Below are 26,097 nucleotides of genomic sequence, written 5' to 3' on the forward strand. Positions count from 1 at the left end.
CCCCACATGCAGCCAGCTGGGTGATCTTGGGCTCGCGACAGCACTGATAAAACTGTTCTGACCGAGCAGGAATATCAGAGCTCTCTCAGCCTCACCCACCCCACAGGGTGTCTGTTGTGGGGAGAGGAAAGGGAAGGCGACTGTAAGCTGCTTTGAACCTCCTTCGGGTAGAGAAAAGCGGCATATAAGAACCAACTCTTCTTCTTCAAATGGCTAATGATGGGCCTGGAGGGGGTGGGAAAGGGAGGATACCCTGGTGGGCATGTACATAGCTCTGCTTCCCAACCCTATTCTGCATGATCATGCAACTTCTGGGGTTTCTTAAAGCCTGAAGAATGTTTCAGGATCAAAGGTAAAGAAGTTGAGAAAGGCTGGTTTAGATTATGCCATGCCGGGCCTGCAAAGAACGGAGTCTCAGGCAAGAAGCCACACCTATCCCTTGCTTGGGTTTCCAGACTCCTTCAGACCGAGCAATCACACCTGAAGGAAGGAGCAGCAGTGATTTCCAGAGAAGAAGGCGGTGGCCTCAGATTTGAGGTGGTCGCCTCAGACTTCCTTCAGTGGTTCATCTCACGCTTGTTCTACAGCTCCAGTGGGGGTCCCCATTGATACAGTCCAAGCTTCTCATCCTTTCCTAACCCACATCAAAGTCCCTAACAGAATCATTTTGCACTTCCTGACTTTCCTCAGTCCCGGGGCCAGAGCACATGATGTAGACTATAAATCAGACTATAAAAATGATACAATATATAATTAAAACTCAGTCCCAAGTTCTGCCTCTGGGTGTCCTGAGGTGTCCTCGGAGGGGGGCGTACTTTTTAGGCACATCTACAAGCCAATATAACCTTTATAAATAAATAACTGTCTTCTGATGACGCATCCCACAATTTAATTAGTTGTCAAGTAATATCTTTTGGTCTTTCCTGACTATACTGCCCATCCCGACTTCCTTGAGCCGAGAAATTCACGGTGGGGAATGTGGCTTTCCTGCTTTCCAACCCACTCGTTAATTGTCTGGCCGAGGGTCCCTTCCCTGTCTTGAACTGCCTCCTTCTTGCGCTGGCCGAGAGCCAGGCTCCAGCCGCTTGAGATAAGCATTTAGCTCTTGAGCTGCATTCGGCCACTCCAGTTCTATTGTTGTCAATAATGAGTCTGCAGCTAAGTGATCGCTCTTGTGTTTCCCCCCCACTCACTGAGGCCTGCAGAATGATATTACTAGTGACAGACCAAGCTCTAGAGAGGCTTGGTCAGAAGTCGGATCTTATTTAACACTAAGGAGTGAGTGACTTCACAAAACGCTGCATTGATTTACTGCGCTGTTGAGATCCTTCTGTTTAAGAAGAGGAATGGACAGGATTTGGACAGATGCTCTGATGTATGTGTCTCTTATCTCCTTCTGAGCCGCCCAGAGATTGCATTGAGTGGGTTATGATGATAGGCCTCTTTTAATCAGTCGATCCGGGAACATCTGCATTCAGATGACATCTGGGCAAATGGATATCAAAAATGACCACACATGTGTTTATGTGCACATAAGCACATGGGTGTACATGTGCAGCGAATGCTGGCAGGGGCTCCTGGGAATTGTAGTCCATGGACATCTGGAGGGCCGCAGTTCGACTACCCCTGGTGTACACGCTTAGCTTCTAAGCTCTGGTGAGATCAGGCTAGTCAGGGCTATTCAGGCTGCTTAAAAAGCACTTGCTGGGACATTTGGGGATGGTTGGCCAGGATTTCTCGATCACGATTTCATGACCACTCTGAAAGGGTTTTCTAAATGGGTAGGAGCTTATTAATTTTTATATATTTTTTTAAAAATTGCTAAACGTGTATCCATGATATGAGCATATATGGTCATGCTGACCTGTGTCCCCCTCCCAAAATGCCCAATGATGGGCCGGGAGGAAGTAGGAAGGAGAGGGGCCCTGGGTGGGCGTGTCCACAGCTCTGCTTCCCAACCCTATTCTGCACAATCTCATCACTTCTGGGGTATCTCGAAGCCTCAAGAATGTTTCAGGGGTTTCTCAACAGCTAAAACACTTAAGAAAGGCTGGTCTAGCCAATCAGGCGGCAGGCTCAGTGGCGCTTTAAAAACAAAACTGCAAGAACAGGTACCTAATTAAGCACAATTTAAGAGCCAGTTTGGTGTCGTGGTTAGGAGTGCAAACTTCTAATCTGGTACGCTGGGTTCGATTCTGCGCTCCCCCACATGCAGCCAGCTGGGTGACCTTGGGCTCAACACAGCACTGATAAAACTGTTCTGACCAAGCAAAGATATCAGGGCTCTCTCAGCCTCACCTCCCTCACAGGGTGTCTGTTGTGGGGAGAGGAATGGGAAGGCGACTGTAAGCCGCTTTGAGCCTCCTTCGGGTAGGGAAAAGCGGCATATAAGAACCAACTCTTCTTCTTCTTCTTCTTCTTCTTCTTCTTCTTCTTCTTCTTCTTCTTCTTCTTCTTCTTCTTCTTCTTCTTCTTCTTCTTCTTCTTCACAAATTCCTGCTTCTGATTAAGATAGTGGAAATTGTGACGTTTATGCATTCTCTGGGGACCTGAATATGAAAGCTTCAGGACCTAAATGGGGAATGGGGACACCCAACATAACGTTGACATCTAAATTAGTGGCTCCCAACCCCTGGTACGGGGACCGGGACCGCTCCATGGATCAGTCGGTACCGGTCTGCGGCTCCTCCTTGTCCTCCTCCCTGGCTGCTGCCTCGGGGGCTGCCCTGCCACTCTGCCGCCAGCTCACCTTTGGTGCTCTCCAGCGGCCTCCATGGCTGGGGCTCCCCCTCGACGTGGCCCTGCGCAGCTGCTGCTGGCAGCACCCCCAGTGGGTGGCAGGAAGTCAGGCATGCCAGCGGGAAAGCAAGTGGAGCAGGGGCTCAGGTGGCAGCAGCAACATCCCTCGGCAAAAGACTACCCCCCCCCCGGGCCTCGGTAAAATTGTCAAGCGTTGACCGATCCCCGGTGGTAAAAAGGTTGGGGACCACTGATCTAAATCATTACTTGAGTAATGAACACGATTACAGATGCGCCAGTGGGATTCTTTTCTACAGACACGTGGAGGGCAAGGTCCTGGACTCTCCCCATCACCGGACATGCCACGCTATGTTCAGTGCATGTGCTTCCCCACCACAAAAGGATCACAATGCCTGGCTTTGCTGCAGTGACCAGTTTTCCCAGTCGTCTGAGAGTGCGGTGCACCTGTGAGCAATCAATTGCATGGAGAGGCAGCTTCACACATTTATTGAAAAGCATACAGGAGTGTGACAGAGTAGGTGAGATTGCACGTTCCTTGCTCTGGTGGGACTCGGGTGCCCTCGCAAGCAGTTGTGGCACAGATTGGCCCCTTCACTGGGATGGCTGTACCAGAAGGCTGACTGACAGGGCAAGAGACAGAGATGCTGGATCTGTTAAGGTGCCGAGGTGTTGCTGGCCCTCCAGTGGGGAGGCTTCGTGGGCACTGCTTGCTGCCAGGGTGGGTGCTCCATCAAGGTGGGCATTGCATTGCATCAGGAGTCCATCGGCCTGTTCAGGAACGTGAGTCTGACTGGCCCAGGATTTTTGAATGAAAAATTGAGGAGTTGCAGGTTAAGTCACTGCAACCTGACCGGAGACATGTTGCCATAAGATAGTAATGGCTGAATAGTGTTTTTAAGAGAATTTTGGGAGATTCTTTGTGACCAGAATATGGGAGTGCTGTGGGAGAACTTGATACACAATATTTATTTAATTTATTTATTTATATTTATATACCGCCCTCCCCCGAAGGCTCAGGGCGGTTTATGGGGAACAGATACAGATAACATGGGGTAACACATGTGACAACAGCAATAACTACAACAACAATAATTCCAACATGATAACAGCAATAATAATAAGATAGAACTGCAAAGGAGGCTCAGCTCAACTCTTACTGGGACCCAGGGCATTAGGCAGATTAGTGGCAGTCGTAGTGGGGGGGGGGGGGGGCTCGGAGGCCAATTGGAAGTGATGGTTTGGGTCGACCTCAAGGAATAGAAATCTGATGAAGCTCGGATGGTGATCGAAACAGGATATATTAATTGAACATTGAGATTCTTCCTTCAAAATAAAACACACAAGAAACAGAATACCGCATGATATGAATAAGTTCAGTGATATTGTTTGCATAGCTGTACACAGTTCTCCTTGTGTCTTGTTGCCTAGTAATGTAACCTTTTCACGTGGCACCTTCTGCCCTGTGCATGATTGCTTGCTGGGAGCAAGGGTTGTGAGAGCCAGAGTGCACCAGCAATGCTGAGGGGAATGGTTCCCCAATGGGGGAATGATGACATCTGTCCCAGTTTGGGCTGGGGGGGGGCTACTCCTTTGTTTACCTGGATTGAGGGCACTTTCCTTGCATTGCAACCCCTCATTGTGGACGATGGCCTCCCTTTGGGGCCCTGCAGTGGGGTGCCTGTGAGGGTTCTGACCTCTACAGGGATATTCCAGCATAGTATTCAGTTGGCATTTCATGAGCTTCCACCTCAGGGTTTATGATGTTCTACCTCAGATATGACGCTGGAAGACGCTGGACGCTGGAAGATGAGCCCCTCAGGTCGGAAGGTGTCCAATATGCTACTGGGGATGAGCAGACGGCTAGTACGAGTAGCGCCAGAATGAATGAAGCGCTGGGCCAAAGCCGAAAGGACGCTCAGTTGTGGAAGTAACTGGTGGCGAAAAGACAGTCCGATGCTGTAAAGATTTTTATTCCATAGGAACCTGGAACGTCAGATCCATGAATCAAGGCAAGCTGGACGTGGTTAAACAAGAAATGAGAAGACTGAACATCGACATTTTAGGAATCAGTGAACTAAAATGGACAGGAATGGGTGAATTTAATTCAGATGACCATCAGGTATACTACTGTGGACAAGAATCTCGCAGAAGAAATGGAGTAGCATTCATAATCAATAAGAGAGTAGGAAAAGCAGTCTTGGGATACAATCCCCAGAATGACAGAATGATCTCAGTTCGAATCCAAGGCAAACCATTCAACATCACAGTGATCCAGGTCTACGCCCCAACCACTGCTGCTGAAGAGGATGAAGTTGATCAGTTCTATGAAGCCCTACAACACCTTCTAGAAGCAACGCCCAAAAATGATGTGCTTATCATCATGGGGGATTGGAATGCTAAAGTAGGAAGCCAAAAGATAACCGGGATAACAGGCAAGTTTGGCCTTGGAGTACAAAATGAAGCAGGGCACAGGCTGGTAGAATTTTGTCAAGAGAATACAATGGTCATAGCAAACACTCTTTTCCAGCAACCCAAGAGACGACTCTACACATGGACATCACCAGACGGTCAACACAGAAATCAGATTGACTATGTGCTCTGCAGCCAAAGATGGAAAAGTTCTATCCAGTCAATAAAAACAAGACCAGGAGCTGATTGTGGTTCAGATCATGAGCTTCTTGTTGCAAAATTTAGGCTTAAATTGAAGAAAGTAGGGAAAAGCACTAGGCCACTCAGGTATGAACTAAATCATATCCCTGACGAATACACAGTGGAGGTGACAAATAGATTTAAGGGATTAGATCTGATAGACAGAGTGCCTGAAGAACTATGGACGGAGGTTCGCAACATTGTACAAGAGGTAGCAACTAAAACCATCCCAAAGAAAAAGAAATGCAAGAAATCAAAATGGCTGTCTGAGGAAGCTTTACAAATAGCTAAGGAGAGAAGGGAAGTGAAAGGCAAGGGAGAAAGAGAAAGATACACCCAATTGAATGCAGAATTCCAGAGAAAAGCTAGAAGAGATAAGAATGCCTTCTTAAATGAACAGTGCAAACAAATAGAAGAAAACAATAGAATGGGGAGGACCAGAGATCTTTTCAAGAAAATTGGAGATATGAAGAGAACGTTTCATGCAAAGATGGGTATGATAAGGGACCAAAATGGTAGGGACCTCACAGAAGCAGAAGAGATCAAACAAAGGTGGCAAAATTATACAGAAGAACTATACAAGAGCGAGCTTAACATCCCTGATGACCACAATGGGGTAGTTACTGACCTGGAGCCAGACATCCTGGAATGTGAAGTCAAATGGGCCTTAGGAAGTCTGAGCAACAATAAAGCTAGTGGTAGTGACAGCATTCCAGTTGAACTATTCAAAATCTTAAAGGACGATGCAGTAAAAGTGCTACACTCAATATGCCAGCAAATTTGGAAAACTCAACAATGGCCACAGGACTGGAAAAGGTCAGTTTACATTCCAATCCCAAAGAAGGGCAATGCCAAAGAATGTTCAAACTACCGCACCATCGCACTAATTTCTCATGCTAGCAAAGTTATGCTCAAAATCCTACAAGCTAGGCTCCAGCAATATGTGGACCGAGAACTTCCAGAAGTACAGACAGGATTTCGAAGAGGCAGAGGAACTAGAGATCAAATTGCCAACATACGCTGGATCATGGAGAAAGCTAGGGAGTACCAGAAGAACGTCTACTTCTGCTTCATTGACTATGCTAAAGCCTTTGATTGTGTGGAGCACAACAAATTGTGGCAAGTTCTTAAAGAGATGGGAATACCAGAGCATCTTATTTGTCTCTTGAGAAATTTATATGCAGGTCAAGAAGCAACAGTGAGAACTGAACATGGAATCACTGACTGGTTCAAAATTGAGAAAGGAGTTCGGCAAGGCTGTATACTGTCGCCTTGCCTATTTAACTTGTATGCAGAGCACATCATGAGAAATGCGGGATTAGAAGAGTCACAAATTGGGATCAAGATTGCAGGGAGAAATATCAACAACCTCAGATATGCAGATGATACCACTCTAATGGCAGAAAGTGAAGAGGAACTAAAGAGCCTGTTGATGCGGGTGAAGGAGGAGAGTGCCAAAGTTGGCTTGAAACTCAACATCAAGAAAACAAAGATCATGGCATCCGGCCCTCTCAATTCCTGGCAAATAGAAGGGGAAGAAATGGAGATAGTGACAGATTTTATTTTCCTGGGCTCCAAGATCACTGCAGATGGGGACTGCAGCAAAGAAATTAAAAGACGCTTGCTCCTGGGGAGGAAAGCTATGGCAAATCTAGACAGCATCCTAAAAAGCAGAGACATCACCCTGCCAACAAAAGTGCGTTTAGTCAAGGCTATGGTCTTCCCAGTTGCAATGTATGGCTGTGAAAGTTGGACCATAAGGAAGGCCGAGCGTCAAAGAATTGAGGCTTTTGAACTCTGGTGCTGGAGAAGACTCTTGCGAGTCCCTTGGACTGCAAGGCGAACAAACCAGTCAGTCCTAGAGGAGACCAGCCCTGACTGCTCTTTAGAAGGCCAGATCCTGAAGATGAAACTCAAATATTTTGGCCACCTCATGAGAAGGAAGGACTCCCTGGAGAAGAGCCTAATGCTGGGAGAGATCGAGGGCAAAAGAAGAAGGGGACGACAGAGAATGAGGTGGATGGATGGAGTCACTGAAGCAGTAGGTGCAAACTTAAATGGACTCCGGGGAATGGTAGAGGACAGGAAGGCCTGGAGGATCATTGTCCATGGGGTCGCGATGGGTCGGACACGACTTCGCACATAACAACAACAACCTCAGATATTGCAGCAACAGTCCTGTGATATTCATTCATAGTTTTACCCCCAGCCCTAGATTTAAAGGGGGGTTAAGGTTGCCCTGCCCTGCCCTGCCCTGAATGGCCCTGGCCACCCCGATCTCATCGGGGTTGGCCATGGCTAGGATTTGGGTGGGAGACCTCCAAGGGCATCCAGGGTTGCCATGCAGAGGCAGGCAGTGGAAACCACCTCTGAACCCCTCTTGACTTGGAAACCCCATGAGGGGCCACCATAAGTCACTTTCCCCTCTACCAAGACTTCCCTTGGACTCTCTGATGAGTTCATGTCAGAGATTTATTTGTTTGTTCTACTTTTTATAAGAGCCTCTTGTGGCGCAGAGTGGTAAGGCAGCCACCTGAAAGCTTTGCCCATGAGGTTGGGAGTTCAATCCCAGCAGCCGGCTCAAGGTTGACTCAGCCTTCCATCCTTCCGAGGTCGGTAAAATGAGTACCCAGCTTGCTGGGGGCTAAACGGTCATGACTGGGGAAGGCACTGGCAAACCACCCCGTACTGAGTCTGCCATGAAAACGCTAGAGGGCGTCACCCCGAGGGTCAGACATGACTCGGTGCTTGCACAGGGGATACCTTTACCTTTACCTACTTTTTATGCCCTGCTGCTCCCAGTACCTGTGAGGGCTCACAACAAATAAAAAACACAGTAAAACAGTAATAGCCTTTAAAAACCCTCCCACCCCCCATGACCACCACCCTGTGAGCCCAGGAGATGTAACAGGCAGGGACCAGCCCCAGATGACAGGTGCTCAAGATGCCGGAGGGACACTGGAGAGATGTGACCAAGAGCCAGGCTCTTAAAAGAGTGCTTCTCCTGACTTGCTCGTATTCAGTCTGCAAGGGAGGTGTCTGCACAAAGAAGTGGGCCCCTTCCCCTCCTGTCATGCAGGGAGAAAGACACAGGCCGATCAGTGAGAAGAAAGCCGGATTCTTTCCTTGACAGCAAAGCTGATGGCAGCATTTATTTTCACCTTCGCCAAAGGGAACTCGATCCACCTTTAATGGCGTGTCCAAGGCCAGCAGCCGGGAGATCCTGTTGGTTCCCTCTTGATTTAACTCTGATTTTCTTTCCTGGGAGTTTGCAAACAATGGTGCCTATTTCTGTGGACAATCAGATTTATAGAAGAAGTCTAAAACGTTTCCTTCCTCAGAAGCAAAATTAGATTAAATCAGAATATAAACGGAGTCACGGCTATTAATATTACAGTATTATTTAATTATTATTATTTCTGGCGCTGTGAGAAGTTCTTTCCGTTCCTCTGTAAGTGCCTGCCTGATGAGCATCTTAGGGGGTCCCTGACCTCTTCTTGGTGATTCTTATGTTGGTTTAAATTTCAGAAAAGGGAGGGACCAGCTTCAGCCATAACTGGGCACCCTGGTCTTTAACTGTCCGTCTTTATTACACAAAGTCTTTTTGCTTCCATTTTCTCTACTGGTATTTCCTTTAAAATTTTATTTACCAAATTTATACCCTACATTTCTGCCATCATCAGGGCTACCAAAGGAGCTAACCGGTAAAATCAGCCTCATAAAAGCACAACTTAAAAACCATCACTCCAAACTAAAGCTCAGCGTTCAAACGGAAACTAAGGCTACCATGCCTTTACAAAACATAAAAACAATCATTCAAATATAGGATGGGACGGCAGAGGAAACAAAACGATTCTCTGGGTGGAGGACAGCTGCAAAGAAAGTACTGGATGAATCTCTCAAGGGAGAGAGTTTCAGAGTTTTGGTACCACAACCGAAAAGGCCCTGCATCCCAAAAATCAAAATTCTGACTTCTAAAAATCTGACGTGGTCAGTTGGGAGGCCCAACTCTTAAAGTCTGTTTTCTTTTTGGAAATCAAATCTGGACATTGTGCTCTGCACCCTTCCCGAGGAAATGTCTAGCACAAGCGACCTTACGTCTCACTTGGCACCTGGAACATGAAGGCTTTAGTCTGTGGAAGATACAGTTGCATTTATGCTTGCATAAGTATGCAGGATTGCAGGATTCATCCCATGTGAGTTGCAGGATTCATCCCATGTCTGGGGAAAAAATAACCTGAGAATCAGCCTTCCTGTCTTCTTCCTGCACATCACAGAGGAATTCGGCTACATATATTCTTATCTGAAGCTTGCACTGTGTTTCTTCAGGCAACGTTCTCTATGTGTGCTGGCAAACCTTATCATTGTCAAGGAAAGCCAAGAGGAGCGGAGGTTCCTGAAGGCCAGTATGTGTCAGGAAGGCTTTGGGCATCTCCGTGCCCCCTGGCTCTTGGCTGGAGCTTATGGAGCTCAGCTGGATTAAAGGCATAATTCAGAAAACTGCGACCTTTATGCAGTCGTTTTGAAATCCTTGGGATTGAAAATGTACATGTTTCTCAGTAGCGCGACGTGGGCGAGTCCATAAATTCGGATTTATGATTCAGTGACTGCATCATTCAGCACAGCACATAGACCACAAATGACATGATCAGAGCTTGTTTACCACTGAACATCAAGCATAGCACATTACAGAGGAGGCTGTTCGCACATTTAGACATAGTTGGTGCATGTGTGAATGAGCACTGAGGCATAAATATCACTCCCACACGGGCAGTTCTTACTCTGCTTGGCCGTGACCTGGATACAACCTGATCTTTCGCTTATGATGCTTCTATACAAACACTTTAAATGAGGGGTCGTCAAACTGCGGCCCTCCAGATGTCCATGGACTACAATTCCCATGAGCCCCTGCCAGCAAATGCTGGCAGGGGCTCATGGGAATTGTAGTCCATGGACATCTGGAGGGCCACAGTTTGACTACCCCTGCCCTATGGAGTCGGCATCCATTTGTTGTGACTTGGTGGCCAAAAATAAAATTGCTTGGGTACTCAAACTAGGGCAGAAGAGCTTCATTCCAATATTTCAGTGGTATTTCAGCCCCCTGGTGTTTTCATCTATCTTTTAATAACCAGAAATGTGAAGTCAGATTGGAATTTCCCCCCCTGTGTTCTGGGCACCAGCACAGGGTGAAGGAGCACAATCAAGAGTATGGCATCTACTTCTGGTTAGTTAAAATGTTCTTTGTGAAGAGGCTGGAAACATTTGGTCTTTTCGTTGATGTTCACTTAGGGCAGCGGTTCTCAACCTGTGGGTCGCGATCCCTTTGGAGGTCGAATGACCCTTTCACAGACCATCAGAAAACATATTTCCGATGGTCTTCGGAGCTGAAACGCTGCTCCTCTCTCCGTCTCCAGGCGGGTCCAGCCACATGCAGATACGCCCCCCTACGAATACCCGACGTGATGACATCATCACGCCAGCCCCATCACATAGACCCCGTACAAATACAGCTGTATGTTACAGTTATGAAATAGCAAGGAAAATAATGTTATGGTTGGGAGTCACCACAACACGAGGAAATGTATTAAAGAGTCGCAGCATTAGGAAAGTTGAGAACCACTGCCCTAGGGTGTGAAGGATGTGGGTATGTTCATTTGGATGATTCAAACTGGTAAGACTGATCCTCATAAGCAGCTGAAACTTGAGATTTGTGGAGTGGAACATTTGAGGGGCTGTGTGACCCACCTAAAGAAATGTCCTACATGCTTCACTGTTTGAGGCAGCTTTTTCCCAACCTTTTGACCCTGGAGTAACCCCTGAAATATTCTTCAGGCTTTTAGTAACCCCAGAAGTTACACTGGCTGGCCACACCTCCCTGTTGCGCCCCTGGAAGTCATATGTTTACACTGTGCATGGCATCACTCATACAATAAAATGCTTGTTAAATAAGAACTTGGTTTCATTTTTGTGTCTGCAGTACCTTGCCTGAGGAAGCATCCACCTCAGTTGTCGTAAAGCCCCCTGTGCAATGCAGCAAATCTCCCTAGAGATCACTTGTAACTGTGGGAGATCTCTTGGTACCACCAGGAGGTTGGCAGTCCTAGCAAGGCCTGAGAATATATTTTCCCAGGGTCGGAAATTACTTCCTGGGCAAGGGGAAACTGGATCCAGGTGTAGTAGTAATAAGGCCACCTCAGTCCAGTCAGAGAAGCAGAAAGCCTCTCTGTCCCCCTGACTCCTTCCTGGTTAGTTAAATGGTTTAATATATCAAAAAATTAAATCCCTCCCCCCTTACTGGAGTAACCCTTTCTGGGGTTCTGGAGTAGCCCTGGGGTCGCTAGTAACCCTGACTGAGAATGACTGGTGTAACGTTTGCTAGGTCTGTTTGTGAGCATTTCTCTGTGACTAGCCTTTCTTTGATCCTCTTCTGTGTTGTTTTGTTCTTGTTACAAGATTTCCAGATCCCCATAGGATTCAACTGCAACTTTGATCTTTCCGGAGACCTTTGTGGTTGGACGCATGATGCATCTACAGGATTCACGTGGAATTTCCATTCTAGAAACACCTGGACCAGCCACATGGGACCAGGCATTGGCGCCTACCCGGGTAAGCCAATTCATGTACAAAAGAACGGATATATTCTGCATAACACATCGGCTTTGTTCGTTTAGTTTGGGGTTTTGTTTTGTTTTTTGCTCTGCCACTCAGCCTCTGTTCCCAAGGCACCTAATAACAGGTGGGGCATTAATTTTAAAACATTGCTTGCCACAAAAAGAGCAATGTAAAAGCGATGAAGCTCCGTGAAATTGGAAAGCCATGACAGATCACTAAAGCACCCTTGGCTCATTCCACACACGTTGAATAATGCACTTTCAATGCACTTTAGAAGTAGACTTTCCCATTCAGCACAACAAAATCCAGCTGCAGAAGCACACGGAAAGTGCATTATCCAACAAGTGCAGAATGAGAAGCATAACCTGTGTTGAAAACTCCACAATTACGGTGTCTTTCTTGAGGAGGTCCACTATAGGTGGAACCCATGGCATATCTGAGAGGCCACCTTTCTGCCTATGCCCCCCGGAGAGCACTCTGCTCTTCAAATGCCAACAGGTTGGTCATCTCCGAGAGAAGTCTGCCTGGCCTCAGCCAGGGCCAGGGCCCTTTCACTTGTGGCCCCAACCCGGTGGAATGAGCTCTCGGAAGATCTTAGGCCCCTGACAGAGCAAGGTCAGTTCCACAGGGCATGCAAGTCAGAGCTCTTCCACCAGGTGTTTGGTAGCGGGCAGGATATATAATCCTAAAAGCCATCTTGGGTCCCTCCTCGAAACCTTGGTGCCCTCATGCTGCTAGAAGATCACAGCTAGAGTCAACCATGATGTCTACTGTATTTTAATTCTCTGTGTTGATGCTGGTGGGTTACTTTGGGCAATGTCTTTAATCTATTGATTTTATAGTATGTTTTGAATTGGTGTAAGCTGCTATGGGCTGGTGACCCCGGGAGGAGCAGCATAACAATCTAAGATATAAATATAAAACAAAGATGGTAAGAAGAGGAGGTTAGTCTAGAATCCCACATTTAGAAAAAACGCCCAGTGCAGCCATCCTCTGGAATCACCCCATTCACAACGTAGATGGGAATCCCGTGAAGTCAAGGAGGAGATCAGGACAACTCTTCTCCCTTGTGTTCCCGCTTCCTTGGAACTTGAGTTGTGAGATGACCCCCACGGATGCAGTTTGGTCTCCACCAGGGTGAATTTAATGGTCAGTTGGGAGGTGACGATTCCGCCTCATTGTTTCCTGGACATTTTAGGAAATTTGGAGACAGCCAGCCAGCCAGCCAGGAAAATGGACACTTAGTTTGCTTGGGCAAATTTAATGCTCATCCGGATCTCAGACCAGATCTTATCTGATTACTTTACATCAAATGCATTTTGGTTTTATGCTTTCATCCCCAGTCTTGCACATGGCTTGGGTAGGCCTTCAGCTTTTTTGGTGTGCTTTTTCAGCTGTGGTCCCTGGGTCTAGAACTCGCATGAGTCTGTGTGAGAAGGTGCCCATGCTTTGCCTGTAACAGACGTGGTTTAAGGTAGCAGTAGACGTCACAGCAGGGGTAGTCAAACTGTGGCCCTCCAGATGTCCATGGACTACAATTCCCATGAGCCCCTGCCAGCGAATGCTGGCAGGGGCTCATGGGAATTGTAGTCCATGGACATCTGGAGAGCTGCAGGTTGACTACCCCTGCTCACAGCTTGCATCCCTGGATCCATCCTTGGCTTAGCCAGCCAAGGATTTCTGATAAGAGGTGTTGGGAAAGGCCCCCGAAAGAATCTACCAATCAGAGTAGGCGATACTTAGTCACATGGTCCAATAGTCTGACTTTGCAGAAAGCAGCTTCTTGTACCTTTGCGTAAGAATTGCTCCCCTTCTTCTTCCCACTCTGGGATGGGATCGAGCAAGTGAGGCTTGCTGTTTTCCGAGAAGTGTTTATCTGGGCTTGCTTATTTCCCATGAACGTGCATTAAGATTTCACTCTGCAAATCCAGGGATTACTAGAAGTGGGACTGCTATTTGAGTGGGATCTTTGGCGTGGCTTTATGTGATCCCTGAGCCTACCTGGGCACTGTGGCACTGATCATGGTCACATCTGAATGTCACAAATGTGAACACGAGATAATGCCCATTATCCCCTTCCAGCTTCCTTGACTAATAGGCCTGCGTTCTGGAAGCGACCCCCTTCTTTTCTCCCCACTGTCTGTGCGTTGCCATTACTAACTAGCTTTGCTGGACATGTGAAGCGGTTGAAGGGAAAGGCTAGGCGGGACAAAAAAGGGCATGAAACATAAGTGGGCTGATGGTGATTAATTGGCCTTTTTGGGTGGTTGAGCATTTGTCTTTGTTTACAGCAACATTTGGTGTCTGGGTTGGGTTGGAGGTTTTGTTGTTGTCATATTTCACCTTTCAGGGGATGTAAGAAGATCCCTGGTGGAACAGACCAGTTCTGGATGGCCAACAATGTGGTATAGATGTTCAGAATCACAGAATCCTAGAGTTGGAAGGGGCCATACAGGCCATCTAGTCCAACCCCCTGATCAACGCAGGATCAGCCCAAAGCATCCTAAAGCATCCAAGAAAAGTGTGTATCCAACCTTTGCTTGAAGACTGCCAGTGAGGGGGAGCTCACCACCTCCTTAGGCAGCCTATTCCATTGCTGAACTACTCTGACTGTGAAAATTTTTTTCCTGATATCTAGCCTATATCATTGTATGTAGTTTAAACCCATTACTGCACGTCCTTTCCTCTGCAGCCAACAGAAACAGCATCCTGCCCTCCTCCAAGTGACAACCTTTCAGATACTTAAAGAGGGCTATCATGTCCCCTCTCAACCTCCTTTTCTCCAGGCTGAACATTCCCAAGTCCCTCAACCTATCTTCATAGGGATTGGTCCCTTGGCCCCAGAACATCCATGTCGCTCTCCTCTGTACCCTTTCAATTTTATCTACGTCCTTCTTGAAGTGAGGCCTCCAGAACTGCACACAGTACTCCAGGTGTGGTCTGACCAGTGCCGTATACAATGGGACTATGACATCTTGTGATTTTGATGTGATGCCCCTGTTGATACAGCCCAAAATGGCATTTGCCTTTTTTACCGCTGCATCACACTGCCTGCTCATGTTTAGTTTACAATCCACAAGTACCTCCTCTGGACTTCCTCCAACTCTGCAAGATCCTTTTGGAGATACGGTGACCAGACCTGTTCTTGGTGTTCCAAATGAGGCCTACCGTAGACCTGTACAAGGGCTTTACAGTGTCCACTGTTTTCTCAGTCCTTTTTCTCAAGGACCCCCTCCCCAATCCTCCTCACCCTTCCCAGGCACCTACCTTGCAAGGTGCCTGTTGTGAGGAGAGGAGAGGAAGGCCATTGTCAGCTGCTTTGAGACTCCCTTGGGTAGTGAAAAGCGGGGCATTAAAAAAACCCGTTCTTCTCCCCTGTTCTCTCGAACGCATGATGTTCTCTCGGACAACCTCTTCTTCTTCATGAATGGAAGTGTTGATGGCAGATGGGCCCTGGACAGTGGCCCACACAGGATGGTCCAGGAGCATGTTGCGTACCTGGGTGCAATGGGATTCCATGCTAGGGTTGTGCGCTTTGGTCGCCGAAGCTTCGGGCTGGAACGGCCACTTTGGCTGCAGAGGCACACCCCCCCCCTACGGTCCATGCCATGTGTTTGCAGCGGGAATTATTTCCATGGGCTGCAGAGCATCGCTCGGGAATGGGCTTAGCACAGAAGCCCCACTGCAACCAGCCGCTTGACAGAACAAGCTCAGTGCAGAAGGAAGCAGAAGCCCGGTTGACGCAGGGTCACGGAGTCTACGAGGGGAGAAACATTTTCATATTTCAAGTGTTTATCTCTTCAGCATTTGGAGTGCTTTAGAAGATTAATATCGGAGGATGGCTGGGGCCTCGGGCTACGGGAGAGAACACTTACAGCCGGCCCCAGACTTCCTAACCCACCCCCAACTCACCCACCGTAATAATGTTTAATTAATATAATAAGCCTCCTGCAAAGTAGGCAAAAATTACTTATTTTTTATAACTCAGACTCAATTTTTCATTCCATTTCCTCTCCCCTGAGACTCCCCCTAATTAATTGTCCTCCCCCCCCTTCTTCTTCGGCATCGAGGTCTGTGTGTGTTTTGTAGAGAAGCCGTCTGCTCCAGATTCCTTGCATGCAGAGGGTCTCTCCCCGGACTTGCATCCACACCCGCCACGGTGGCACTTGGTGTGATTCTCCACCCTGCTCAGGCCTCCTGCTCAGCAGCCGTTGCGTGAGAGTTTGCCTCCGTGCCATAAAAGTGGGTGCTGAGCTACCTGGCCAAAGAAGAAGCACCCATGATCCAGAATGTGAGCCCTGCTGCTGGGGAACCTAGAGATATCCCGGAATTAGAACCGATCTTCAGGCGACAGAGATCAGTCCAACGGGGGGAAATGGATGCTTTGGAGAGTGGACACCGTGGCAGTATATCCCACCAAGGACCCCCCTCCGCAGTCCTCCTCACCCTTCCCAGGCACCATCCACAAGTCTGCAGGGTCTCCCAGTCCAGACCTGGCAAGCGAGTCTGCTGCTCTCATCTATCCCCTTCAAGGTCATACACAGTCTGGCCCCTGCCTCTCTCACTATGTGCCCAGAAGAACTGCAAGATCTTCTAATGCCAACATGTTGGGGATTCCCAGATCGAAGGAAGTGCGTCTGGCCCCCAACCGGGGCCTTTTTGGCCATGGCCAAATGGAATGAGCTGCCCGTTGAGAACTACTTAAGTCCCACAGGGCCCATGAAATGGTGCTCTTCCACCAGGCTTATAATTAAGGCCAGAACAAGCTAACATAAGTACTAAAACCTATGGACCTCCCTCCATTCATCTTCGGGCTGTTCCCTCCACCAAATTAGAAATTGAAATCTGTCCATCAAGCAGGTTGGTGTTAAATATGAACGAGAACCACGGAGCACCACAGGGGTTTAATAATGTTTAAATGTTTTAACTGTGATTTACATTGCAGGGGTAGTCAAACTGCGGCCCTCCAGATGTCCATGGACTACAATTCCCATGAGCCCCTGCCAGGGGCTCATGGGAATTATAGTCCATGGACATCTGGAGGGCCGCAGTTTGACTACCCCTGCTTTACGGTGTCCATTCAATGCGTGTTGTGAATCGCCCCGAGCCTGCAGGGAGGGGCGGAATGCAAGACCAATAAATAAACAAATACACTTGCGAGGGAGGCATGTGCCAACCCCGGAGGAGTTCCCAAATATATATTCACAAGACAGTGCGGGCTTGATGCAGGGAGCTGTGTCATGAGTAACGGGCGCTCACAAGATCCATTACGGGCCCTGACACCTGCATCTATTTCGGTGGTGCTTGCACAGCAGAACTTCTCCGTGGATGGCTCCCAAAAACATTACTCAGATTTTTCAGTGAAAGAGATGATATGTGGGCGGCTATGTCATCCCTTATATTGTAATGCATTTGTGGAAGCCGTGCCAGGAACACGGCATACATCAGAGAGACGGGAGTTTAAAAAAGGAAAAAAAGGGGGGGGAAAACTAGAATGGGTTCTTTTTGTGTGGGTGGAGGGAACAGAGAGACCAAAAATCACACGCGCATCGTAAAGTGCAGGGAGGCTGAAATGTCTCTGTAAATCAGGTTTCCCGGCATGACGGCTGATAGATTCACCAAACCCGAGAGAAGCATATTAAAACTGGCTCTCTGTTTCCCGCATGCCAATATTGGAAGGGGGGACGGCAAAGCACTTTTGAGCGGCATTTGTGAACTTTGCCGCTCACTTCGGCCTTGACAGGTCCTCACACAGCATCCTCCGCAAGGGGAGACGAAGAATGGAGAGCTGGCTTGTTGGAGGGCGGAGAATCGTGGCAGGAGAGTTCCCTTCGAGGAGGCCGTGCAGAGTTGCCAAACTCATGTGTCACGGGAGGGCCGGATCTGAGATCAACGCCACTTTGTCAGGCCAGGCTATAAAAAGTCTTGCCAGAGCATGGAGAGGCAAACTTTAGAAAACCCAATGAATGATAATATTTTTTACTCAAAATGCAAACGTGCTTAAAACGTGGACTCCCTTCCAGCATTCCCTTAAAGAGTCTCCCCGTAGCCCTCCCACCACACCCACCACCCATTGCTCATTATCAGTGGCGCAGAAAAAAGTTTTTCACAGTCAGAGTAGTTCAGCAGTGGAATAGGCTGCCTAAGGAGGTGGTGAGCTCCCCCTCACTGGCAGTCTTCAAGCAAAGGCTGGATACACACTTTTCTTGGATGCTTTAGGATGCTTAGGGCTGATCCTGCGTTGAGCAGGGGGTTGGACTAGATGGCCTGTATGGCCCCTTCCAACTCTATGATCCTATGATTCTATGATGATTCAGTGTGCGGGGACATAATGCGCAGCCCCGGTCGCTGGGCCATGCAGGGATGCTCGCCTGCATCTGCAGGCCGGTACTGCAAGGCGGTCTCATTGCAATGTGCAGTGAAAGAGGAACAACAGGAATGCCAGTTGTGTCGACTTCCTTCTCTGTTCATACCCTACATTTCCCCACTGGGTGGGGCAAAGTGTTTTGTGTCGTTCTCCTCATCCCTGTTTTTGCCCTCACAACCATCCTGTGGGTCGGATGGGCAGGGAGCCCACTTGGTGTGACGATTAAGAGTGGCGAGTTCTAATCTGCAGAGCTGGGTTTCATCCATGTTCCTCCACTTGCAGCTAGCTGGGTGACCTTGGGCTAGTCACAGAACAGTTCTGTCAGAGCTCTCTCAGCCCCACCTGCCTCACAAGGTGTCTGCTGTGGGGAGGGGAAAGGGAAGGCGAGAGCATGTTTCCACGGCCGAGGAGGCATTCAAACCTGAGTCCAACACTGCGATCCCTACGCCACTCGATGAATGAAACTGCAAGGGAGAGAGAAGAAGCAGAGGGAGAACAATATTTGGATAGCGATAGAATCTCAAAGGCCTCTGATGGGACAGGGGAAGGACTTTATTCTCTCAGGCTTTTGAGAGTGTGTGACTCGCCCAAGGTCACCCAGCAAGCTTCCATGGCAAAGCAGAGATCACACCTGGGGGTGCTTTCACACATGCCGAGGAACGCAGGTTCAACCCGCTTCAGAAACTGTAGGCAAGTGGATTTTGCTATTTCAGTTAGTAAAACCTAGATGCAAAGTGGTGTGAGAGTGTTTTATTTTGTGCGGTTGAATGGAAACTCTGTGCCCGGCATGCTCGTGTGACACTCTGACCACGGGATTCCCAGTCAGGGTTCTGCAAGGGTCCCTCGGGTCCCAGGGGCTTTCCCAGAAGTTTGGGTGGCCTCACTGGACATCACTGGAGCCCCCTTCCCCTGCTGCTCTCTTCCTGCACGACGGGAATGGCAAATCATTGATCTGTTGACTGATTGGCTGGCTCCTGCATCTTGCTTCTGCACCCACTTCTTTGAAGGAGCATCTCACCATATATCTCAAGGGTTCCTCCACGGTCAAAAGGTTGAGAAAGGCTGCTCTAACGTCTACACCAGGGGTCGTCAAACTGCGGCCCTCCAGATGGCCATGGACTACAATTCCCATGAGCCCCTGCCAGCATTCGCTGGCAGGGGGTCATGGGAATTGTAGTCCATGGACATCTGGAGGGCCGCAGTTTGACTACCCCTGCTCTACACCGTTCTGTCTCTCCATGCATGGGAGTACAAGCAAAGGCGAGGCGGCAGAGGGAGATCGATATTAGAGTAGCGATATCACCTAAAGGGCATGGCGACTAGGCAGGGCAAGGAACATCCCTCTCTGTCTGGGCCTGCGTGTGCATTCCCCCTGTTCTCCTTGGACACCGCGGGTGACCCCTGGGGACTGGCAAGACGCATGCCTCTTCCATTCCGCTTTTTCCAAGGTAGCCTTTCAGCCAGCTTCACGGTTCCTTTTTTAGCACCACGTTCCTTATACCTTGGACTTCACAGATTAGCTCCGTGCCATCGCCTTGAAAGCTCGCGTTACAAATTCAGTGGTGCCCCCTCTCCATTGGCCGGGAGCGTTTTCAGCCCCCCACGCAAACAACGCCCATCAGGATTCCAGCTGTTATTCAAGGTAATGGAATATGCGCCCGCCAATCCGCGGGGCCCGGGAGAGATTGCACACATTTTTCCCGTATGGATTGTCACATGCTTTCCATATGGAAACATTCCCTGGTCAGCTGTGGCATAGGAGGCGACTGCAATGAAATCGGGTTTAGTTGTGTCTTTCAGGATGAATGCAGACGTATCTTTGAAGAGGAGTGGGGTTTTGGCTACAGGGTCAGCTCTTCCCCCCACACTGTCAAACAGACCACTTGGCTTATCAGCAAACACAAGCAGAACTCTCCCCTTTTCATTGTGTTTTCAACATGCTCTGTCTGGCTGTCGTTTTATCTGCTCTAAAATTTTGATGTGACAAAAGTTAAACTTTTGTGGGGTGTAACAAACACATGTGGGGAAGTCCTTCTTGTGCTCTTAGTAATCGGAGAGCGAACAGGAGGCCCTGCATATTTTAGATGCGTCCACCAGTCTTGCTTCAAAATCAGGGGGGCTCACTCTGGAACGGGAAACCCCTGGATATTTTGGAGGGGAGGGTTTGTTTTGGGAAGGGGGGAGGGAGTTCAGCGAGGTATATTTGGACTCGGGGATTGAATCAAGGAAGCCAGGGCCTCCAATTTGCAGGACCTGAGCAAGTCTGGACATTTTGACCGTCGTCAGATTCATAGCCTTTTCCCAGCCTTTTGAGCTTGCAGGAACCCCTGAAAAATTTACAGGCTTTGGGGACCCAAAGTGGAGTAGGCTGCAGTGGAATAGGCTGCCTAAGGAGGTGGTGAGCTCCCCCTCACTGGCAGTCTTCAAGCAAAGGTTGGATACACACTTTTCTTGGATGCTTTAGGATGCTTTGGGCTGATCCTGCGTTGAGCAGGGGGTTGGACTAGATGGCCTGTATGGCCCCTTCCAACTCTACGATTCTGTGATTCTATGACCCCCAGAAGTAGCAACGTCCCCCTTCATAGAAGTGGGTGTGGAAACTGGATGTGGGAGCCACCCAGTCAGTCAATCAATCACTCACCATTTCCATTGTGGAGAAAGGGACTAGGCCTGTAATGGGAGAAGTGGGCTCCAGTGACGACTAGGGATGTCAGCGGCCCCCTGAACTTCTGGGAAAGGCCACGTAACCTCTGGGGAGCTCAGACATAACCCCAAGACTCCCTGGAACCCTGGTTGCCACTGTCAGTCAGAAGCAGTTTTAACGCATGCAGACATATGTGCACAACATAGGCTCAGGCAAAAATGTAGGCCCTTCCTGCTATCCTATGGAACAGGGGTAGTCCAACTGCGGCCCTCCAGATGTCCGTGGACTACAATTCCCATGAGCCCCTGCCAGCGTTCGCTGGCAGGGGCTCATGGGAATTGTAGTCCACGGACATCTGGAGGGCCGCAGTTGGACTACCCCTGCTGTGGGACATACCTCTGGAAAGGACAGAGCCCTGTATGTTGTATACTTGTCTGTTGGAAGCCCTCTGCAGGGTGCAGATAAACGTGTTGGGAGCTGCGTTTGCTGTGTGCACTTCAGAAGACCAGACTTAATTAAAAGCGATGGAAGCAATGGGCCTGATCATCTTACTGGCTCCCCCAAATTAGATTACCGCCCTGATCTTGTCCAGGCTTGCAGTGTTGCAAGTCTCCATTGATCTGGCCAGTAGATAGATTTTGATTTAGAAAATAAAATGGCGATGACTTGGCAAGTAAATTATCAGGTAATTGGATTGGGAAGGTTTCCGTGCAAGACGAGGAACAAACATTTGTGCCACCTGGTCGAAAGCGTCACACTTATTGATGATTGCGTTGCCTTTATTGAGAAGACCACCGCAGGGCAAGCGGGATGGACTGGAGGCGGCAGAGGGGCTGCTTCAACAGCCTGTCTGGCCTCTTCCCGGCTGAGGGTTTGTGTCTGTCCTCGCGGCTCCCTTGGAGCTCTTTACAGTCAGTCAGTGAGTTTTGTCTTCCCAGAATCTGAGAGTTATGGATTTGTTATCCCAGTTTTAAAGATGGAGAGGATGGAGTCTCGGGGATGGGAGGGGGGAAGAGTGTGTTGCAAGGGATGACAAAGTGTTTTCGCATTTATGTTGTCTGCAAATGCAATATCAGCTTGCCTTTGGTTGCAAAGCACTTCAGACTTTGAGAAAGGGCTCCCTTTTGGCTTCTGCCCCTGCATTAGCCGCATTCCCCAGTCACCCAAGAGATGCTTTGAAGGGTCTGTGTGAAAATTCCCACTTTTCTGCAGCCTTTTCCAATGTTTTCCATTAAGAACCCCCTGAAACATTATTTGAGAAACCCCAGAAGTGATGTGATCATGAAGAACAGGGGTAGTCAAACTGCGGCCCTCCAGATGTCCATGGAGTCCATGGACTACAATTCCCATGGCATGGACTACAATTCCCATGAGTCCCTGCCATTGACATCTGGAGGGTCGTAGTTTGACTACCCCTGGTGTAGAATATGGTTGGGAAGCAGAGCTGAGGCCCCACCCACCTGGGGTCCCTCCCCTCCCCACCCCCTCCAGGCCCATCACTGGCCATTGGGGAGGTCAACTTGACCATATATATGCTTAACATTTTTTTAAAAAAAAATATAACAAATTAATATACTCCCATGCATTCAGGAAACCCGTTCATAGTCGTCAAGAAATCCCAAGGGTTTCAGAAAACCGTTGTTGAGAAAGCCTGACCTAAGCTCAATGAAATCTGAACACAATGGAAAAATGGGCAAATGAGATGCAATTTAATAAAGATAAGTGTAAAGTTCTGCATCTGGGTCAGAAAAATGAAAAACATGCCTACTGGATGGGGGATACGCTTCTAGGTAACACTGTGTGTGAACGAGACCTTGGGGTACTTGTGGATTGTAAACTAAACATGAGCAGGAAGTGTGATGCAGCGGTAAAAAAGGCAAATGCCATTTTGGGCTGTATCAACAGAGGCATCACATCAAAATCACAAGATGTCATAGTCCCATTGTATACGGCACTGGTCAGACCACACTTGGAGTACTGTGTGCAGTTCTGGAGGCCTCACTTCAAGAAGGATGTAGATAAAATTGAAAGGGTACAGAGGAGAGCGACGAGGATGATCTGGGGCCATGGGACCAAGCCCTATGAAGATAGGTTGAGGGACTTGGGAATGTTCAGCCTGGAGAAAAGGAGGTTGAGAGGGGACATGATAGCCCTCTTTAAGTATTTGAAAGGTTGTCACTTGGAGGAGGGCAGGATGCTGTTTCCGTTGGCTTCAGAGGAAAGGACGCGCAGTAATGGGTTTAAACTACAAGTACAACGATATAGGCTAGATATCAGGGAGAAAAATTCACAGTCAGAGTAGTTCAGCAGTGGAATAGGCTGCCTAAGGAGGTGGTGAGCTCCCCCTCACTGGCAGTCTTCAAGCAACGGTTGGATACACACTTTTCTTGGATGCTTTAGGATGCTCTGGGCTGATCCTGCGTTGAGCAGGGGGTTGGACTAGATGGCCTGTATGGCCCCTTCCAGCTCTATGATTCTGTGATTCTAAGCTGATGCTGACCCCTATATCAAAACCATCCCATGCACTCATCCCTCAGCCCTGCATGAGCTAAAGGCAAGAATCACTTTTCTTTTCAGGAGAGGCCATTTTTAAATATCTCTCAGATGAACTCTAAGATCTACAAATATAAACATGATGTTTGTCACAAGCCAAGAAAATGGAAGCTTGTGGGAGGTCGGGGGGGGGGGATGTCACGAACCTCAAACCCCAAACCTGCACGGACCTCCCCAAGTTCATGAACTTTGGGATTTGCTTGAGTTCATTAACCATATTGCCTCATTGGGGTCATGGCTTCTGGATCTAGCCCTGTGCTGACCATTCTCCCCTTTGGTCCTGGGAGGTGGTCATCCACCCCTCTATCTTCCCATCTACCTTTAGAGAGGCGCATGATTTCCTAGGGACTTAATGGACTTTCTCATACGGACACTTCTCATACTGTGGGTTAGGTGAGATATCTAAGTCAGGCAACCCAGTAAGTGTGGGGTCTCCAGTGGGGTTTTGCCTGCCCTCACCCACATGCTGGGAGCTAGAGTAGGAGATATATGGGGAAAGCTTCCCACACTTTGTCCACAGGTCATCAACCCACCATGTCCCACAAGTGCGACCGGAGGCGCCACACCATTACGCTGCCTTGTCTGAATCCTGGGCTGCCTGAAGCCACTCTTTCTAGGTGCTAGAGCCTCATCCCCCTTTCCAGTCCTCAGATATCCCTCCTTCTTGGATGACAGACACGGACTTTCATTGTCTGGGTTATAATGGGAGGGCTGTGGATTGTTGGGTTTCAAGTGGGTGGCCAGCTAGCGAAGGAGAGATGTACTGAGGTTGAGGGATCTTGGGGGGAGATGGCAACCTCAGCACAATAGTTTTGGGTGCTTTCAGAACCCTTAAAACGATGGTCTACACTCCCACCCCTATATGACTGGAGAACGGTGGATCTTCCTCTAACCAATCCCCCTGGATCAGGGGCACAGTTGGGCAATGTGACCTGGGAAACGTTGGGAAAGAATTCTGGAACGGTGTCCGGCATGCTCAGACACAGCTGTCTCTGATTTTCCTTTGGTCATCCCTCATTGAGATGTACACTAGGCGTGCATCATGTCAAGAAGGACGCTGACATTCTTGTTATACGGGTCCCCACCCCTGAGCCCAACGCTGACATGGCTAAGCTCACCCCAGTGCCCCACCACTCTGCCGTGCTGTCCTCAATACCTGTGGTTGTTTTTCTAAGGATGCCCGTCTTGAGATAAAACTGCCCCTCAGATTCAGAATGTTGGGTCATGGAAACCGGGATTTATTGGAGACCTTTCACCCTCTCCCAGGAAGAAAGTTACAGCCGTGATCTGAACCAGGGGGCCAAATGAACACCCAGAAAGGGGACAGCACCTTGAATAAAATGTGTCTCTTTAAGGGAACTATGAATGGATTTGAGAACATGCTATCTATCAAAATGCTGAAAGCCTAGATGCTGATTGGGCTGTGCAGCAAACACCAGCCACAAACACACAAAAAATATACAGGGGACCCTCCCCCCCCCCCCCCCCCGCAAACACCCAAACCTCAAGTGAAGGGGAAAATCGAAATAAAATGTGTCCCAGAAGCACTTTGGCGAAAAGTAAATTGGAATTCAGAATTTATTAGTGATCCTTCACCCCACTTCCAGAAAGAAAATTAGGAGAGTTAACCCTGAAAAAGGTTTCCAGGACAAACCCACAAAGAACATCAGGTTGAAATAAAATGTGTCGTTTCCCCCCCCCCCCTCCAAGAAAGAAAGTGTTTCTCCAAAGAGGGAAACCAGAGACCTCAGCCTGCCCTCTGCAAGACTCCGATTGACAGGCTTCGAGGGCCAGCAAGAGATGAGTGGCCAAAGACCCACAAGTAACAAGGAAGGTGCTCCTCCTCTCTAGCCCTCAACCACTCTATCCTGCAGAAGTCTCACCCTCCAAATAGCTACCATGTCTCCCTCTCTCCTGAAGCCGCTCCCCCCACCAAGAGCAAAGGAATGCAGTGAGCTCTCACGTGGCCCCAGGGAGTGTAGCTGGATGCCAGTCAAGCTCGATGGGGAATCATTGGAGTAGCCACGGAAGCCACAGCACAGCCCTCCCAAGCCCTGTCTGTGCAGAGAGAGAGATTTTTGCAGGCTTCACACACTTGTGCTCATGCGCCAAAGGTGGAAACTTCACCCCCAAAGAACCCTGTGAACACGTGCAGAGGTGTAAGACCCATATGTGGCCCTGCACAGTTATCGGGGGCGTGGCCAGACAAACCCCAGTTTGCAACCCATGAACCATCCCAATTCATGGGTTCATGGAGACCCGTGGGCTGGTCCGTGGCTATCTCTAGTCCCTGCCCCCCAAGTAGGATGACTGGCCTCAACCAAAGAGCCTGGGCCCAGCCTGGTGGAATATGTCTTGTGGTCTCTAAGAACAGATAAAAACCCCATACCCCCCCCCCCGACACTTAACACCGTAACCAAACAACAGCTCCACATCCCCCCCCCCCCCAGTCTGCTGAGTCCCCTGGGCTAAGGTGACAGGAGGAGACAGAATCGCCGAATCACAGAGTTGG

General features: G+C 48.8%; 1 protein-coding gene across 4 annotated transcripts in view; it reads left to right on the forward strand.

Annotated features, from left to right (window-relative positions):
• The window catches only part of NRP2 (neuropilin 2), a 258,365-nt gene that overhangs the window by 145,930 nt on the left and 86,338 nt on the right, over window positions 1-26,097 (forward strand). For all 4 annotated transcript variants that reach the window (XM_077319234.1, XM_077319235.1, XM_077319233.1 and 1 more), the window contains exon 12: window positions 11,863-12,015. In XM_077319234.1, coding sequence (XP_077175349.1) covers window positions 11,863-12,015 — 153 coding nt within the window. The remainder of the gene's footprint in view (window positions 1-11,862; window positions 12,016-26,097) is intronic.

The sequence above is a fragment of the Paroedura picta genome, chromosome 2 (genome assembly GCF_049243985.1).
Source record: "Paroedura picta isolate Pp20150507F chromosome 2, Ppicta_v3.0, whole genome shotgun sequence".
Taxonomy (NCBI): Eukaryota; Metazoa; Chordata; class Lepidosauria; order Squamata; family Gekkonidae; genus Paroedura; species Paroedura picta.